The sequence below is a fragment of the Pteronotus mesoamericanus genome, unplaced genomic scaffold (assembly GCF_021234165.1).
Source record: "Pteronotus mesoamericanus isolate MK-2021 breed Mesoamerican mustached bat unplaced genomic scaffold, CSHL_Meso_final scaffold_21, whole genome shotgun sequence".
Taxonomy (NCBI): domain Eukaryota; kingdom Metazoa; phylum Chordata; class Mammalia; order Chiroptera; family Mormoopidae; genus Pteronotus; species Pteronotus mesoamericanus.
The window spans coordinates 4,273,921-4,293,441 of record NW_026555310.1 but is presented as its reverse complement, the minus strand read 5'-3'; the positions used below and the strand labels follow the sequence as shown (position 1 = coordinate 4,293,441).

General features: G+C 40.3%; 1 protein-coding gene across 3 annotated transcripts in view; it reads left to right on the top strand.

The window, feature by feature from the left end:
* DIP2B (disco interacting protein 2 homolog B) overlaps positions 1 to 19,521 on the top strand; it is a 215,057-nt gene that overhangs the window by 90,475 nt on the left and 105,061 nt on the right. For all 3 annotated transcript variants that reach the window (XM_054591118.1, XM_054591119.1, XM_054591117.1), the window contains exon 2: positions 15,415 to 15,486. In XM_054591118.1, coding sequence (XP_054447093.1) covers positions 15,415 to 15,486 — 72 coding nt within the window. The remainder of the gene's footprint in view (positions 1 to 15,414; positions 15,487 to 19,521) is intronic.

Below are 19,521 nucleotides of genomic sequence, written 5' to 3'. Positions count from 1 at the left end.
TGTGAAAAAAATATTTATCAAGAGGATTAATAGTAAAAAGTTTATAAGGGTGTTTCTCACCTATGTCACAGTTAAATTAACTTTTAAAAGTTTTAATACTCTGGTTTGTGGTTCTGGAGGGGACATCAAGTAGCAGCAATTATTTACTGCCACTAACTGGAAATCATCTCATTTACTATATATTTTTTGGATTATGGGTTTGACTATATGTAACAGAGACCCCAAATAACAGGTATTTAAATAAGACAGAAGGTGATCTCTATGGCATTTAATAGCCTGCACTAGTGTGGCAACTGCACTTCATCTGGTCATTGGGCTTCAGGCCCATTCTGTCCTGTTCCTTCGCTGACCTTGGATCTGGCCATCACCCATGGTACAAGATGGCTGATTACCACAATCCCATTTCATCCACCAGAAAGGAGAAAAAGAGGGGCCTTGCCCTTTCCTTTTACTAGCAGGACCTGGAAGTTGCACACGTTCTTTCTGTCCAGACCACATTGGCCAGCACTGAGTTGTTTGACCGCACCTCACTCTGAGAGGCCTGGGAGATGCGGCCTGCGCCCTGGATGATTGTTTTGTCCAGTGAAAAATTTTGTTATGGGAGACAAAAGAAGGCGGGTGGGGGGCACTTGTTTCTCCTTAAAACCCTTGGCACACAAACTGCTTATGCTTGGTTTTTTTAATGATGTTTTCTCATCTTTCATGTTCTGTTAAAACATTATAATTACATTCTTTAAGAAAGCTTTATTCTGAAAAAACTGTGTTACAAAAACACTTGTTTCAAATGGGAAAGGGAATAAGAAAATAGTATTTTAAATTGACAAAGTATTTTTAATACAAGAATAGTAATAATAAACTTAAACAATTCTAAGTATGCAGCTGTGATACCTAAACATAATCGAACATACCCAACATTTGATTATTTCTAGCTTTTTTCTGGAATAATGGCTTTTCTTATTACCACTACTGTCATTATGAGGGAATGTTTATTCTCTTTAATTTTCATATATCTACGACATTCCAAGTTTGTTATTTTTTCTATAATTATATTCGGATATGTGACCGGGTTTTGTTGTTGTTCGGAGGGTGAGTTTAGGGAGAGAATGGTGTACTGGGTTTTTCATTATTACTGAGTATAAGTAGCAGTAGTGTGTATTTTTCCTTTTAACTCCTAACTTTGTGATTAGTACTTTGAGTGAAGTACAGGAAATATCTGTTCAAACTCTGAAGTATTATTCCTCGCATTGTTGTTTTTGCTATTTTAGGAAGGAATTTGGCTGTTCTTCCCCACCTCCCCCCAAGTGAAACTGCAGGAAAGTAGATCTTTTGGTAATGATATTGGAGATTTAAATATCTCTAGGGGAACAATAGGCACACACATTACGAGACAGCCAGACCATGCTATACAGCATAGCTCCTAAACACTGGTGGCTGAGTATATTTATAAAATCAGAAGTCATTCATAAGAATCTTTAAGCAGTTCATCACACATCTTTCACTCTCCTTTTGTACCTGCTAAGTATATCAGCCCTTGGACTACTGAAATGCTTTGGTCAGCTTTCTATTATAAAAGTTATTTTTATTATTTTGCTCATTTCCCCACCCTTGCTCAGGGAGCCTCTTTTCCTTAGAGCATTATTAACATTTTTACTTTTGCTAAGGCTGCATTGAGGGGTGTGGGTTGTTTTTATTTAATCTTTAAAAATAGTAACCGCCAGTTATTTATTTTACATTTGCCTCAGTAAAAGAGGAACCAGCAGCAGCATCTGGATGTCTTTTATGAATGTCTGATCCGGGGTGGACCCTTTTGGGTTTAGAAACTCCCTTTTCCTCCCCACCACTGCTGCTGATGGTTCTGTCCTCTCCCTTCCTCTGCCTCTTTCCCTAGTAATCCACCCCTCATCAGTCACTCTTCATAGACGCGATCCCCCAGCCCCTTAACGTCCACCTCCAGGTCCCGCAGAGCTGTTCTGTGCACCAGCAGTCATCTCTTCGTTCATGGTCTCTGCCCCATCCCCTGGGCCCTTAGGAGAAAATGCCCAAGAAAACTTTAGTTTTTAGTGCTTTCTCTAAAATGTAAATTAATCTTCGGTTTTCTATTCTTTATCACTTTCTCATGGATTTTGTTTTTAATAGGTTTTTTTCCCCTTGGTGTTTCCTAGGTTCAAAGAGAGAAAGACAGCTAGCCTAGCAGGAAACTATATGTCCTCCGGATCTCCCTTCCTGGAGCCCTCTCAGCTCTTTCTTCTTTTGGAATCCTGTTGTTTCTTCCTGACAGTGATGTGTTCTGCCATCCCAAGATGGATTCTAAGTGTATTTCTCACAGAAACTTTATAAAGTTATAGAAGTTAGGTTGATAGTAACGCACCTCATCATTCAGCAGATCTTTACTACTGCTTGCTTGCTTGCTTATTGACCAATAAGTACTTGCTAGCTTGGATCCCATCATCTTCCCTCCCATCCTCCTTTCCTATTAAACCCCAGCTCTAAATTATTCACATCATCAGCCTTCTCCCAGGGACTCCTGGAGAAAATCACAAAACTAGAAATTGGTCCCACTAAAAATTCTGCTTCCTGGGCCCTCGACAGTGCCTGACACACTCTGCATTTCTTTAGTTAATTCCCTTTGCCATTAGAGTAGCAGATATCATCGAGTTCTTACTCTGTGCTAAGCATTAAGAATTTGCATGTATATGTCCCTAATCCTCATAACTTCGAGTAGGTTCTGTTATCTTTGTTTTACAGTTGAGAACATTGAGGCTTAGAGAGGTTAACAGTTAACTTTTGAAGGAACAACTGGCTAACAGCTGGCAGAGCTGGGACTGCAGTCTGTGTCAGCTGCATACGCCTCCCCTGCCTCCAGCAGCACTTAGTAGCTCACTGAAACCGTCTCTTCCCGCATTTCAGTCCCTCTCAATAAAGAGTCGCAGAGAGGCAGCTTTGAGTAGTAGTTAGGAGCCTGGACACTAGAGCCAGACCATCTGGCTTGCAGCTGGCTCTCCCACAAATAAATGTGTCCTCTGCAGGCCACTTATTCTTTCTGTACCTCACTTTCTCACCTGAAAACTGGGACCAGTAATAATACCACCCTATGAAATTGTTTTGAAGATTAAATGAGTTAACTGGTGTGAATGCTCTAGATGAATGGTACCTGGCATGAGATAAGAACTAAATTAATGTAGAGGAAAAAGGAGACAAAAACCCTTTACTCTGATTCCTGTGCAGAAAGAAAGAAGTCATCAGACCAGAGCCCTGCCCCGGTGCGCCTCCACATCAGTATTTATCCGTCCGTGTCTCCTTTCCTTAGAGAAAAAATTATCAGTAAAGTCCTCCAATGCTTCCAACTTTTTATACATCTTGACAAACAATGAGATAAAAAGGCTGTTGGGTACTTGTAGTGACCGACCCGGGTTTCCAGCTCCTCTAAGGCTGCCCCAAGGGCTGAGGGTAAACCTTTCCACATCCGTAAAGCACTCACACATCAAGGACACAGAGCATCCCCGGTACTGGCTGGGAAGCCCTGGAACTGTCCCTGTGAGTAATCCATGCCCCCCCCCCCGCCCCCCCGCCGCGCGCTTCCCCCATCCCCACCCCCACCCCGGTCTTATTCCTTCTTATCCTTTCAGGAACATCAGTCTTTATCAGTTACCTTATTCCTTCTCTGTGGATTTTTTTTTTTAAGTTTTTTTGTTTGTTTGTTTTTGTTACTCTCTTGCTTAAAGCCCTTCAATGGCTTTCTCATGTATAATAAAATCCCAGATCCTGCAAAGGAGACCTGGAGGATCTGGGTTCCTGTGGCCTCCCCAGCCTTATCTCGGCACCACTTGCCACACTGTCTTTCAGCTGAGCTCCTGCCCAGACCCATCCCGCTCAAGGTCTTCACAGCGGATCTGCTTAGCATACCACTGCAGGCCCACAACCATCCGCCCCCAGCTTTTGTTTCATTTTCAAAATATTTTAACATATTCATTTTCTTAGGATTCAGCTTAAATATCACTTCCTCAAAGCAGCCTTCCCCAGCTGCCCAAACTAGGTCATGTCCTGGGTTTGAATTTTCCATGTCTGTTTGATCTGAGCAATGTGCTTCTGAAATCTGTCAGAGCTTTCTCAGCCCTCTGGACAACTTAGGTGTAGCCTTTATCAAACTTGTAATTAAGGCATTAATTATATAATTATATTTGGATGTCTCTCTACACCAGAACAGTTTATAAACTTAATGATGGTGATTTTAAATTTCAGGGCCATGGGATCTTCTGTCCTATACTTCTTAAGTAGTGCTTTGCAGGTAGGAGGTTCATAGTATATGTTGGTCGAATCAGTGTTTCAACCTCTTGCTAGTAGCTCTTTCTACATAACATAAATTTGTTCATCTTTAAGAATGAGGGGGAAAAAAGGCTCACTCTCTTTGACTCTGTAACCCTTCAGTAGATACTGCCCCACATTTGTTCAGTTTATAACAAACATTGAAAGAAAAAAATCTGTTACTCTCACTTCACCTCTTAGCCATTCTTCAGAGTCTAAATAAACTGTCTTCTTCCTTCACTGTTCTTTTAAAACTATTCTTACTTGGGCCACAGGCGATGTAGCTGCCAAATCCAGCAGGTAGTTTTCAACCTTTATTTTACATTTGTTACAGTGTACATTATTTTTCTCCTTCTCTTTCCCTCTCCCTTCTCTCTCATTCCCGTTTTCATTCCTGGTCTCGCCATGTCCCTGTGTTATCTCTTTTTCCTCTGCCCAGCCTTTAAGTGTCAGTTTTCTTCAGGGTTCCTTTTCTGGCCTTCTCTTCTCAGGCTGCGTTCCTTCTGATGATATCATTAACACCCAAGCCTTCAGCTACCACTTCCTACACTGATGGTGAAAATCTAGTATCTGTCCTAGAGCTTATCTTATCAGTTGCCTACTAGATATCTCCCTTGGTTTTGACTTGCCACACATAACAGTGCCAGGCAAGTGGCGTTCATCCAACCAGAACCAAAAGCAGCTGTAGAGCTCATTTGATCCTCATTCCTCATTTGATCCTGCAGATGAGGAAACAGGCTCAGAAAAGTACAGCGACCTGCCTGGGACCAGAGGGCTAGTTTGGAGCAAAACAGGGAGGAAAGCCTGTCTACCCGCATCTATAATTCAAGGCTATAAATCCATGCCAAACACATAAAGACAATCTGTTTTCTGTCTCATTGGAAAGGCCCTTTCCACTCTGACCTAGCTGAGCTGACTATTTTATAATCTACATAATGTAGCGGTGATGGTGTTCTCTGCTGTGTTGTCCCCTGTGCATCTTTGGTTTCCAGAGCAGTATGAACCGGCTACCAACAAAAATCTTCACCTGTTAAAAATAATTTTTACTTTATTTCTGCACTTGCAAGAGGGCATACTTAGATTTTTGATCAGTTGTTAATTTTATCTACACCACTGATAAAGAATGCCTGGCATATGCACTGTTTAATTCAGATTCAGTGATCGGCATAGACATTATTACTTATTGCCTAGCTTTTTTTTTTTTTTTTTCCCAAACTGTAAGAGAAAGTTTATTTAGAAAGTTACAGAGGTAGGAAAATTGAGCCAGCTGGGCGTGGAATAAGGAAACAAGTTACAGAGGCAAACGAAGGGCCTTTGGAGCTTAGGACAAGGAGAGAAAGGCAAAGGTAATGCGCCTGGGGGAGAGGAGGATGGGAAAGGCAGGGGTGTGCTCCGAGAGGGGGAGCGCCCTTACTGCCTGATGTTAAAAAGTCATTCTGATAGATGTCAGAATGAAGACAGATTAATTGAATATACCTACCTGTTCTTGCGGGAAACACTTTTTTGATTTTCTAAGGAAAATGAAAGATGAAAGTCAGGTAAAAGGAGAACCCATAAAGAAAACTACCTTTCTTTTCCTGATTTTCTTTCTTTCCCGGGAATTTTTCCCTGGGCATTTTCAGTTTTAGTCCTGAATTAAAATTACAACATCCATAGTTAAAGGCATGTAATCCTGTTTGGTGCATAATGGCACTGTTTTATGTATGTACATTTACATATATTCATTTTAACTAATCTCTGCTCATCTGGTTAGAAATTTGTACCACGTCTTCGATGTCAGCTTTCCTTCTTGTAGGCTGTTAGCACCCGAAGGCACTAACAGAACGAACGCTGGCTCTCATTGCTGAGTTCCAGCGCCATAATATGTCTTCAGAGACACCTGATGCATTTCTTTCTCTCTCTCTCTCTCTCTCTCTGTGACTGAGAACTTAGAATTTTTAAAATAACGCATTTAAGGGTAAAGTTGTTGTTAGAACTTAATGGGTGGGGCTGGCTGGGGTGGTGTCAACTAAAACTAGTTGAATGTGCACTATGTGCCAGGGCCTTCTGCATTTATTCCCTTGTTCAAGACTCATCATAAGCATTTGAGGTAGGAGTTATTCCAGTTTTACCTATTATGAAACTGAGGCAGAGTTGTTCAGTGACTTGTCCAGAAGCCATTAAATGGCGGACTCAGGGTCCAAACCTACATCTGCCTCAGGCTAGAACCTGTGCTTTTTTTCCACAAACTGAACCATCCCAGGGATTCCTCCTGCTCTGTTTAAGAACTTGGGTCATTAATATAGCAAATTTCTTATTTGCAGACATAGTTTTTCTAATGGACAAGTGAACATACCTTTTGCATTAGATGGATTAATTTAACCAGCTGCCTGATGATGTAGTCAGACCGAGAGTTTAGTTTCTCACTGTGTTTCAAATGTTTTACTCTCTTGGTTTTTATCTGTTTGAACTTGCTTGATGCCTTAGGTGAAATACCATTTGTAAGAAGTCATATATATTTGACCTAGAAAACAGAACTGTGCAGCCAAAACAATTGTATGATTTGAGTTTGGGGAGAAAGCAATCTGGGCTTATTTTCAAGGTCTTGACGTGGAAAATGTCTAGTTACTGTTTTAAATGAGGTGAGAGGACATCTACTGAGAATGGAGATTTGTCCTCAAATTAATTTCCTTGAAACTCTTTTGTAAGATTATGAGAAAGAAGAGAAACTATAATTTTTATAAGCTACCATTTGAAGACTTTTAGAACCACTGATTTTTTTCAAAAAAAAAAAAACTAGATAAAATAAAAATTCTTGATTTCTTTCAGCAGATTAAAGTATTTTAACAGTTTATTTCTGGATAAACTATAAAAATGCTGTATCATTTCACATTTCACCCTACTTTCAACCTCGGATTTGTTCTACCTCTGTATTCTACCCCTATAGAAAGAAACTATAGAGATATGGCAAGAAAAAGAGTTAGGAAAAGACAAATGCAGCCCTGGCTGGGTAGGTCATTTGGTTAGAGCATCATCCTGGTACGCCAAGGTTGTGGGTTCTATCCCTGGTCAGGGCATATACAAGGATCAACCAATGAATGTATAAATGAGTATAACAACAAATCAGTGTTTTTTTGTTTGTTTGTTTTTTACTTCTCTCTTCCTTTCTCTAAAATCATTTTTTAAAAAGGAAAGACAAATGCCAAAATGCCCTGTCCCTGATTTTAGGAGTAAGACCATTGTTTTGTGTGACTGTGAGCCTTTATTTTTTGTGTTTGTGAGCCTTCATATATCACCTCTGGAGGGAGGATGTTTGGAGGATGGGTGGCTGACGCATGTAATTTATTGAATAGAATTATTGTTGTAAAGAGAACATGATAAAATTTAATAGTAAAAATTGTCTTCTAGCCAGTGTCTCCTGGACATGATCCATATCCTCTGCCTTTTTCAATTTTGTGAAGATTGACCTCATTCACATTCACAACTGTATTTTTTACTTTCTCCACATGTGTCTATTTAAATCCCTTATGTATGAACAGCCATAACCCCACTCCTATTCCCCGTTTCCACCAATAGCAAACACGTAGCACCTTCCCGGTCTAAGATTTACATGTTTATTAGGATATGTTTATTAGATACAAGTATAAATTTGAAGATGATGACTCTAGAACTTTTCCCTCTTAGTTTTTTATTTTCTTTCCCTACTAATTGCTAACAAAAAAGAAAGGCCACATTCTCTGTTAGCTGAGTACTTAGTAATGATGTATAATGACTTCTTGCTAACTTTTTCAACTGCACTGGGACATAGTTGCCACAGTTGGCTGTCTCACTTAAAAGACGATTAAAAGAGGTAATTCACTCAGAGTCCTGTTGGGGTGGGGAGAGGGTAGGATTTTTTAATGCCTTTTGCAGAGTCATCAAAAAAAAAGTAAGTCATCTATATTTTGGAGTGAGTCATAAAAATTGTTTATCCCATGGTGTTCATTGTATGAACAGTAGGTTAGTTTTATACATTTATTGCATCTGATTTGGAGGTCACCTACAAATAAACAAAGAACAGTAAGAGAAGGCCAGAGATCCAGATTCTAGTCCTGTTGTATATCCTTAAGCAAGACATTGACCTTTTCACAAGTTTTTTCTTCTGTAAAGGTAATACTTTTATTTATTGAAGAGGATTTTTAGGTAAGTCAAACAAATGGATATCAGAATCTTTTGAAAACTTAGAATGATGATTGTGTCATATAGATAAATTTAATGAAGAGGAAGGAGGGATGTAAATTGGTGACATATGAGATAAATATCAGCACTGTACTTCAAATGTCTGAAGATGCCATGTTGAGGCAGAAACAGTGGGTGGAGCCCTCACATTTGGCTGGGCCTGCTGGTGCAGGAGTAGGGCCAATGGCCTGTTCAGTGGAGACTGAATTTACAGCTTTCATGTCCTCTAGCTCCAAGCATGCCACTCCCTTCCACGGAGACTGAGTCTTCACCCTCAGCATCTGTCTTTCTGAAGCTGAATTTGGAGCACCTTTCTGACAATGAATATAGGGTAGTGTGTAAGAAGAGAGGCCCTGGATCCTGCCTGGATTCAAGTCCCGATCACAGCACTTACCAGGTGTGGCTGTGCTGAGTAGCTTAACCTACCTGTGCCTCAGTAGCCTCACCTGTAAAATGGGAATGATGATAATATCACCTTTTAAGATGGTTGTAAGGCCTTTGAAACAGAGACTGATACGTGGTTCAGTCCTTGATGAGTGTTCACTCACTTATTCTTATTGAGCATTACAGTTATTTTTATTACCATTATTTCTTTTTTACTCCCACAGGACTTTGTACCATCTCTAATGTAGCACTTGTAGCTTTTATTGTACTTATTTGTTTAAACTGGGAGCTTCTTGAAGATAAAGATACTATTTTATTCATCTTTGCTTAACACTGCATGCCATTCATTCAGTGCTCAAAATGTTTTTTTTCATGGGATCCCCAAAGTCCCCCCAACCATTGCCACTTCTGATTAAATAGGTGTGACTTTGAGGCCGGGCTGCAATGGCACGGACCTTTTTATTTCAATTGGAGCAGAAAGGCTTTATGGCTGGAGCTATAATCCTTGTTCTCTGCTCGTCAAGATTATATAGACATAGAACCTGGTGACCCTTCAGAATTTCCCAAACCTTGTGTTTATTTAGGACCTACTTGTTCAGAGTGCTGTGCAAGGTCATCTGTGAAAATTACTTAGCATCAGCCTAACTTTTTTCTAGCAGAATCCTAAAGAAACTACCAAACATGACCAAACCCACACAGAGCCAATCAGCAACTGGGTGACTGCATCATTAGGAGTTTATGTTATATTTCTGATATTAGAATGAAAGGCCAGACCCAAGCCACAATGTCGCCTGCTCTGTAAAGCTTTTCTTTCCCTACCTAGGCAGAGACCACGATGTGTCCTTCTGGGTTCCACCCTGCATTTGGTGCGCATCTTTGCTGCAGCACTTAGGGAAGGCTTGTTTGCCTCCCCCCCCCCCCCCCCGCTTTCTTTGTGACACAGTTGCTACCCCCTACCCTGACCTGGCCAGTGGCGTAGGGTTCAGTAGGCTTTCAGTGAAAGTTTGTTGATATTGATACTTTCTGTAGTCCAGACTCCATACTAAATCCTTTTAATCCCAAGAAAACCTGCAAAGGTAGATATTACTGCTCTCCCATTTTATAGACACAGAAACTGAGACTTACAAAGAAGTCAAGTGAAGTTTGTCTAGCGTTAGATAGCCACGAAGTCATAAGGCTCTGTTCCAGAGGTGGTTCTGCTGGGCTCAGACTCTGAAGGTCTTCACAGCACTGTGCTGTCTCATCTAGTAAATGTACACTCAATGGCTATGTGGTGTGTTGGACTATTTCTCCCATCATCGCTGACCTTTAAGAGGCATGGTTTGGCTGGCAGGCTCGGACACCCCTCCCCTCAGTCTCCTTTGTCAATTCTGCTTGAAGATGATTTGTGTACTACTTTTGCCAGGCCTCTTTCATTGTCCAGGTGATGAGGAAAGAAGTGGGGAACACACTTTCTCTTTGTTCTACCCTGCACGTGTGTCTTTCCCTGTGTCCAGTATTGGCTATTCAAGGTTGTGGAAATGGCGAAGCCACTAGACAGTCTTAGATTGTCTCTTGGTTGTCTGGGTCAGTATCTTATCAGGCTAGGTACTTCCATACCTGCCAGGCACTGCAGACTCCTGCGAGTGACTGCTCTTCTTAAGTGTTCGTGTGGGTAGAGAAATACGTTACCCTAGTTGGAAGGGAAGGCCAATCCTCCCTTTGTTTGTTTAGTTCTCAAAAAACTTGAACAACAGGTTTAAATCCAGTCTCTGCCATTTTAATGCAAACTTTATACTGGTATAGATATAGCACTCCTTTTTGTTTTATATGCCAGATGGCAAAAAAAAAAACATCCCGTTTTGAGTAAAAATGCCTGTGGTTGACTTAGTGTCTGTGAGCCCCCGAGGTTCCATGCTGTCCCTCGAGGCTGTATCGCTGAGACAGCCTTCTTCCCCTCCCCCGTCTCCGCCCTCCTCACTATCCAGCACACTCCAGACACGATTCCTTAGTGCAGCAATCTCCAAGCTTGCCTGGTTGTTAAGACGTATTAGAAGGCTTTCTTTCTTTCTTTTTCTTTCTTTCTTTTTTAAATACAGTTATCAGGGCCTTAATCCAGAACCAGAATCTTCATGGGAGGGGGCTTGGGAATTTGTGTTTTACAAAATGATTCTTAAAAATTGGGCAAGTTTAGAAAACAATGCTTTAGTGGTGAGTGATAAGAGCGCTGACTCTAGCTGGGAAATGACAGAAATGTAGAATAACATACTCAGTTCTGTGGGATAACTGAATTCCTTCTGTCTGGTCTTGTTCTCTGGCTAAAGGAGCATTGATAGGAGGTGGACTTCCTTTGGCTTTTAGTGCCCAGTGATTTATATATTATTTCTCTGTTCAGGCAGGTCAAGTGCCGCTTTACTGGCCGTCTTTGAGGTCTAGCTGTCAAGTTTCAATGCAACCTTTGGTTTGCTGAATTTCTCTCCCTGAGCCTTTCAGCTCCTGCTAATGTAAAGACCTATTTTTCTCCCATTTCCAGTTTTCCACTCAAGTACACATGCCTCTTTGATTTATTGTTCTCTCACTACCTCCATTTTCTAAATTCATTCAGTTTCTCATTCAACAAGTGTGTGTTGTGCCAGGCTGTGGGCGGGCTACAGAGAAGAACAAGACACAGTCCCTGCCCTCAAGTGCACAATCTAGTAGGCACACAGATGCGTAAACAAATTATTAAAATATCGGTGCTATACAGAGTGTATCGTAGAATTGTGCAGAGTTGTAGGGGCACCAAGAAGTGACTAACAAGTGGTGGCAGGCATCACTGAGGAGGTGACTTCAGAGCAGAGCTTTGTGGTCAAAGAAAAGGGAGAGGACATTTTTAAGTTAGTATATGGCTCATCACCATCGTCCTGACTTTCTCATTGCAGTTTATCTTCTCCTAGGGCTCCTTAATGTCTTTGCTCATTTACAGATTTAATGGAGCTAATTGGCATAGCTAAATTAGATTCTTTTGATTGACTTTTTCAAAACCTGAGATGGTTGATTAATGTCCAAGATACCAGGTCTAACAGTTTGTCCCATGATAATTTATTGACAGTGAATGATTGAGACTCTAAGCGCTGAAGAAAGCTTTTAAGAGCCTTTTACTTTATCAGATGTGTTCTGAACCAGCAGAAATGGTCTTTGTGTTCCCTAGGGATGGAGGGAGGGAGAAAGAAAAAAAAGAGAAGGAGAGAGGTGTGGAGGTAGGGAATCTTATGAGTGGGGAATGGGACAGGAAAATGCTCCTTTGTTTCTTTTGCAATAAAAGACACAATTTCCTGTTTCTAAGAATGTTTTCTTAATAGCCTTCCACATCTCTTGTTAGTTGTCAATATTGTTGGAGCATTGTACTACCACAGTTCTAATATCAAGCCTTGGACAAGGTATATAATCTGTAAATATTTGTTGGATGACTAATGGAATAAATAAATGATGGGAAGTTCTTTTGTTTATTTCCTGTATTATTCTTGGAAATTCTTCCCTACAAAACTAGTAGGTTAATGCAGTAACAGCCAGTTTAAAGTATGTTAATGAACAGATTGGATGTAGTTTGCTAATTTGAAAAGGTTTGGCTTTTATTTTTTTAAAAATGCACTGTGGGTTTATTATAGTAGAGAAACAGAGATGAAGGGCCATTATGATTAAATTTGTATAGCCTAGTAAGTTGCCATGATTGCAGCTTTAAAATATTTATTGTTTCTTAAAATGGTGTTCTTTGCAGAAAAATTAGAAAATATAAGAAAGCAAAAAGAAAAAAAGCTAAAACCAACCCATTCACTTGGAAGCCATCGCTAACCACTGGTAACATTTTGGTGAATAAAAATCCAGATTTTCTTCTCTGCATATGTGTATGTGTAAAAATATTATTAATCGAAAAATTGAATATACTATATAAACTGTTTGGTATCATGCCTTTTTTTCTGTTACATATTATGACTGTCCTATCTTGTGAACAAGTATGTATCTGTATAATCATTCCTCCCTAAAAAATATTTTTGAGATTATATAAATCATTCACACTTATTTTTTAAATCAACCCGTTATATAGAACAAGTGAAAAATACCCAAGAATCTCATCCCCACGAGGTTAAACATTAATTTAGTGTGTGTGTGTGTGTGTGTGTGTGTGTGTGTGTGTGTGTAGTCTCCTGTACTATTTCGTCTCTCTCTCTCTCTCTGCAAACATATCTATTACTATATTTTTAAAGATTTTATTATTTTATTTTTAGAGAGATGGGAAGGGAGGAAGAAAGAGGGAGAGAAACATCAATGTGTAAGAGCTAAATCTACCAGTTACCTCTTGCACGCCCCCATCAGGGGACATGGCCCACAACCCAGGCATGTGCCCTGACCAGGAATTGAACCAGTGACCCTTCGGTTCGCAGGTTGGCACTCAGTCCACTGAGCCACACCATCCAGGGAAGTTACTATGTTTGTTTGTTTTTTTTAAACAAAATTAGATCATATCATATCTACTGCTCCGCAACTTGCCTTTTACTCTTAATATATTTTAGACATCTTTGTGTGCCACAGTACATCTGGAATACCTGCGTGTTATTTTGTAGATTAGGGTTTCTCATTCTCAACACTATCAGTATTTTGTACTGGATAATTTGTTACGGGGCTGTACATTGCAGGATGCTTAACAGCATCCTTGACCTCTGTCCTTAGATGTCAGTAACACCCCTTCCTCCAGTTGTGACAGAAATGTCTTGAGACCTTGTGAGTTGTCTCCTGGGAGACAAAATTGCTCCTATGGAAAGCCATCATGTAGACGGTCTATAATGTAAGCTTGGACAGTCCTTTCAGTTTTTTCATTACAAAGAATGGGTCAAGGTGTATTCTTAGATTGATTTTTGTGTACCCGTGTGAATGTTGTCATTTCATAAATTCCTAGAAATGTAGTGGCTGAATCAAAATTTTGACAGAAATGGCCAAATTACTCCTAAGAGATTATATCAATTTATTTTTCAACTATACTCTGATATCTCAAAGCTGTATCTCTTTCCTGAATTCTAGATCGACGTATCCAACTGTTAAGTGGACATCTCTTCTTGTATGTCTCATCATAGGCTTTTCCTAAGCTCAACTCCCATTTACTTTGATCATGAGCAAACATGACTCCTCTTGCTGTATTTCTGTCAAAGAATATCACCATCTGCTTGGTTGCTGAAGCCAGAAATCGTCTTCTCCATCCTACGTCTAACCAGTCATCAAATCTTATTTGGTCTTCTTTCCTGATATCTCTTTTAATCCATTCATTTTTCGTCCCTTCTGCCACTGTGTTTAAGCTACTACTAAAGTGTGCAGTGATCACTGTTGTAGCATTGGGAGACTAATCTCTCTGGCTTCTACCCTCGGCCCCATTCTCCTCAGGAAGGGTGAGCCTGCCGCACTCTGTGAGCGCAGCGTTACTCCCCAGCGTAAGCCTGTCTGTGAGTCCTGCCGCCTCTCCACCTTCTACCGCCAGTCAGATGCTGAGGCCAGCAGCAGCTGGCATTCATCACTCTTGATTTCAAATCTGTGTCCATCAAAATAAACTCCCTTTCCCCTGCACATGGACTATTTAATAGTTAAATGTTGTAAACTTGAATATATAAATTACTTTTTATACTAAAATTTGACTTTTAAATGAAGTTTTATCTGACTAAAAAAATTGTTTTGGGAAACAATGTTCTATTATGTTACCTCACCACATATATTCTTCCCCGGCTTTGAATTACCCATTCTTCCTTGAATGTCCTCTTGTTCTCCTGCATTTCCTATTCCTTTTAACCCTGCACTCTATCCATCCCTTTGCTACCTTTTTTTAGTACCTAATGTATTTCTTGATACTGTAACCACACATTTTCTCCACTGTTAATCAGTTTTTTATATTACATTTATTGTGTATGTGCTTTGGTGTACATGATGTATACTTTTAAAAATTTAATCTTGGGGAAAAGACACATATGTATATAAATACAGATCAATGAACTGAGGCAAGAGACTATGAGGGTTCCAGCCCCAGGTTCCCATAGAGGTACTAGGGTGCAGAAAGGGCCTGTCGAATGTCCTATGCCCAGTGCCTGAACCATGACTTCTCCTCTTAACTGTACTTTTGATTTTATATGGACCTATACAGCAATATAATTGAGTACCTCCCAAGTCAGTTGCATTCATTTGGTCAAACTAAAACTTTGGAGAGATCAAAAAAATGCCAGCCATGCCGCATTCTGTTTTGGTGTATCTTAAATACTGAGGAAACGAGGGGCCCCCAGGAAGGCGGGACCTGCTGACCTGGTGCGCAGCACATTGCTGTGCTAGACTGGTGTAAGGGCAAGCCCTGCAGTTTCCCACAAGAAGTCAGCTCCCAGCCTGTGGGGAATCACACATAACAAAATCTCTGGCAAAGAACTATTCATTCCACTCTCTATGTGGTGCTTCTGTAATACTCTGTAATTAATTTTATTTTTACAGTGAACAAGCACAGTGTAAGAATAATGCATAACATATTTCTATTTCTTGCTATTTTAGGGGATATCACACAGAAAGGATATGAAAAGAAAAGGTCGAAACTCCTGTCTCCTTACATCCCGCAGACACAAGGTAGGCAATGAGAAGTGGTTTAAACCTTTCCAGTATTTTTACACCAAAGACTGTTATTTTACAGGAGGTTTGTCTTTTGATGGTTCCTGTTTTTTCCTCTGTTCCTCAATAAGGGAGAGAAAAAAACGGAAGGAAAGAAAGGAGGAAATGAATCTTAACGAGCATCGGCTGTGTGCTAGGCACTTTAAAATATTCCAGGTCATCAAATAGTTTACACAAAGCTTGGGTGATAGTGTGACTATGCAAAGCTGATACAATTCAATGACAGAAAATTCCAGGTCATGGAAAAACTGTGTCTTATTTATGCCTGAGCACAGACTGTGATGGAGTGGAGGAAGGGGAACAAAGATAAGAATGAAGGACAGCCCTGACTGGTGTAACTCAGCTGGCTGCGCATCGTCCTAAAAGTGAAAGCTCGCCGGTTTGATTCCCAATTAGGGCACATACCTAGGTTGTGGGTTTGGTCCCCAGTAGGGGCACATGCGAGAGGCAACTGACCGATGTTTCTCTTTCACATGGATGTTTCTTTCCTTCTCTTTCTTTCTCCCTCCTCTTCTCTCTAAAAATAAATAAATGAAAATCTTAAAAAAAATAGAAGGAAGGACGGATTCAGGATTGCAAGGCAACTCAAGGACTGGAGTACCTGAGGATTTGGGGATAAGGACCCTAAATGAACTTTTAAATTAATTCACAGCCTGCCTTATTTCTTTGCAAAGAGAGTGGCATGTTCTTTATATATCAGAAAGTTCTGAATTACTTTTATGTTTAATTCTAGAGGGTTGCTGTAAACTTTGCTTCCAGGCAAGGCTGTCTCTCTCTAAGTCATCATATTTTTAAAGTCACTCAGATTTCAGAATTTCCTTTGATAGCTTATTTCTGCTTTAATCACCTTTAGTATAAGGAATTTTTAATTTCCCTCTTGTAATCAAAGTCCATTTTCATAAGCCTGTTCTTTGTGGAGCTAATTGCTTTCAACTTCTGAATTCCAAATACCTTGAGAACTTCGTAACAGTTCTAATATCTAACCTTGTACAGGGTATATAGCCTGTAGATATTTGTTGAGTGAATAAGAATAAATAAATGAATAATGGTGGTATATCAACATATTTCACCGAGGGCCTTGTTTTATTTCCTGCATATTCTTAGAAGTTCCTCCCTACAAACATTAGTAGGTCAATGCTGTGACAGTCAGTTTAAAATATCTTAACGAGCAGATGGATATAGAAATGAATTCTGAGAGAAAATATAGAAGTTGGGCCCGTGGCAACTAATGAGAGCCAGCTTTCGCCAAGCGAGGCGTGGCGGGGAGGAGTGCTGGCTGGCCTGATGGGTTGCAGATCTGGCCTGTGCCTCCGTAGGCCCAGAGATTTACTTTAGCCTCTCACTTTGTGCAAAAGCAATCAGATCCTAAGAAAATAACTCAATAAGAAATGTGACTATAAAAAGGACCATGTTCTATTATCTGTAGTCAGGTTACATAGAAACCAATTATCAATTTACTATGAGAAAATACTGAGACATACTCAAGTATGTGTGGTCAGCACATTCTTGCCCCTTTGGAAGCCAGATCACAAATAGGAGGTTGTTTGGTGAGTATGGATATGACCAATGAGGTGTTGAATTGCTGTCGGGCAAGAGAGTGTGACATAGCCATCTCACAGTGGGGATGGGCTTGCAGATAACCTCTCGGGGGAGAGGGAACACATTTGATGGTATTCCTTCAGATTCCTCCTACCAGGCTTCACACTTGCCACGTCTGTGCCCATTTTGTTTACTGTGTTCCTTCCGGTTAAGAAGGTAATCCTCATCCAAGGATAGTCCTTCCACCTGTGTTTTAAGCCCCATCCCCTTCTCTCTTTTCAGAAACTTTCTACTGTCATCCAGTGACACCAAGGGTAGGGCAGTGGGAATGGGCCACCGCGGCAGTAAGGGGTGCAGGATCTGTAGGAATTTACAAAGCAACAATAAAACCAACCAAAAAATGGCCTCCTTTTTCCTGTTACCATGTATAGCAGTTCCGGACACTCAGTAATAAGAAGCCCCTCCTGCGGAGCCAGGCAGCGCGTTGCCCCTCCGTGTGCCGTCACAGCCACTTCCCCGTCTCCCGTGTAGTCTCTCTCTGCCTCTCAGCCCGATTCCTCTCTTTAGCAGTTCATCATGCTTGTGACTGTTCTATTTTTTTTTTTAAATCCTCCCTTTTCAGCCTCTTTCATCTTCACCCTCTATCTCCCATTGAAGAACTGTCTGTACTTAACTATCTCTATTTACTCAACTCCTGCTCACTTCTCAGCCCAGCCCAGTCCCTTCAGGGTCTGTATAGTAAGTGGTATCTCACTAGTCTTTGCCACTCTACCTCTTGAGACATTTCTTTTGAAACACTTTCCTCATTTTCTTACTCCCTTTTCCTGTTGCTCCTAGTCATCCTTACCAGCTCATCCTGCTCTGTTAAGTGTTGACACTCTCAAGGCAAAGCCCCAAGACCTCTTGACATCTCACTCTATATCACTGGTTCTCAGATTTTAGCTTGCATCAAAATCACTGGAGGGCTTGTTAATATACAGATTGCAGGACCCCATTCTCAGGGTTTCTGATTCTGTAGGTCCAGGGGTGGTCACAAGAATTTGCATTTCTGTCCAGTTCTCAGGTGTGCCTAGGTTCCTAGTTCAGGGACCATGATTTGAGAACCAGTGCTCTATCTGCCTAGAGTATTTCAGTCATACCTTTGGCTTTAATTGTCATTTAATTACAGGTAATTCCCATATGTATTGCAACCCAGATCTCTCTTGAGCTCCTGATCCACAAATTCAACTGCATACTTAATATCTCCATATATATGGAGGTGTTAAATATATATATCTTAAAGGAACCTCTACTTCGACATATCCAAACGTAGCCATTAAGTTTATGACTTATGCACACCACCACTTCCATTAGCACCCCCCACATGTGTACATACATACAAAACAAAAACAACTAAAATGAAATCCAACCTGCTCCAGTGCTTCTCTTCTAGTTTCCTCCTTCTGAAAAAATAGTGCTCACATCCATATGCCCAACAACCTAGAGATCTAAAAGTCATCCTCAGCATCTCCCTCATTCCCATCTCTTATCAATCACTAAGCTCTATCAGTTTTCTGTTTCTTCACGAGCCAGTTTTGATAAGTTTAACTTTTCTAGGAATTGTCTACTTTGTAAAAGGTTTTTAAAAGTTTATTGTTTCTGTTATCCACACTATTCTCTATATCTTTTTTAATCTGTTGCTTTGTTTATATTGTTTTCCTATATCTACTCTCATTTATCATTTTCAACTGCTATATATATTCTAACAGTGTTAGGTGCTTTAAAAAAATTTCCTGAGCTGGATGTTTAGGTTTTCTGTCTTCTTTAATAAAATAAGTGTTTCTTAATTTCACTGTGGTCAGAGAACATGCCTGTACAAAGTCAAGTCTTTGTTTCTTGATGAGACATGCCTAGTATTTGTTAAATTTCTGTAAGTCATCTATTTGTGTTTTATTTGTTGAGTGGGTGGTTCTGGTCCATTAATTCAAACTCATTAATTGTGTTGTTTTTCTGTTCTTACTGACTTTTTGGCTTTTTGATCTCTCAGTTCTGATAGAACTGTGTTGAAAAAATATCTACCATGACTCTGGTTTTGTTAGTTTTCCCTGTAGCTCTGTAAAGTTTTGCTTTATAGATTTTATTTATTTATATTCAGAGAGAGGGGAAGGGAGGGAGAGGGAGAGAAACATTGATGTGAGGGAGAAACTTCAGTCAGTTGCCTCTCACACGCCTCCAACTGGGGACCTGGCCCACAACCCAAGCATGTGCCCTGGCAGGGAATTGAACCAGCGACCTTTCAGTCTGCAGACCAGTGCTCGATCTGTTGAGCCACACCAGCCAGGGCTGCCTTATAGATTTTAAAGCTGTGCTACTAGGTACATACAAATTAAGAATTACATCATCTTTGTGTATTGTTCCTTTTATCATGAGTAACTGTCCCTGTAGTCCTTCTACTTGAAGGCTTAAAAAAAAAAC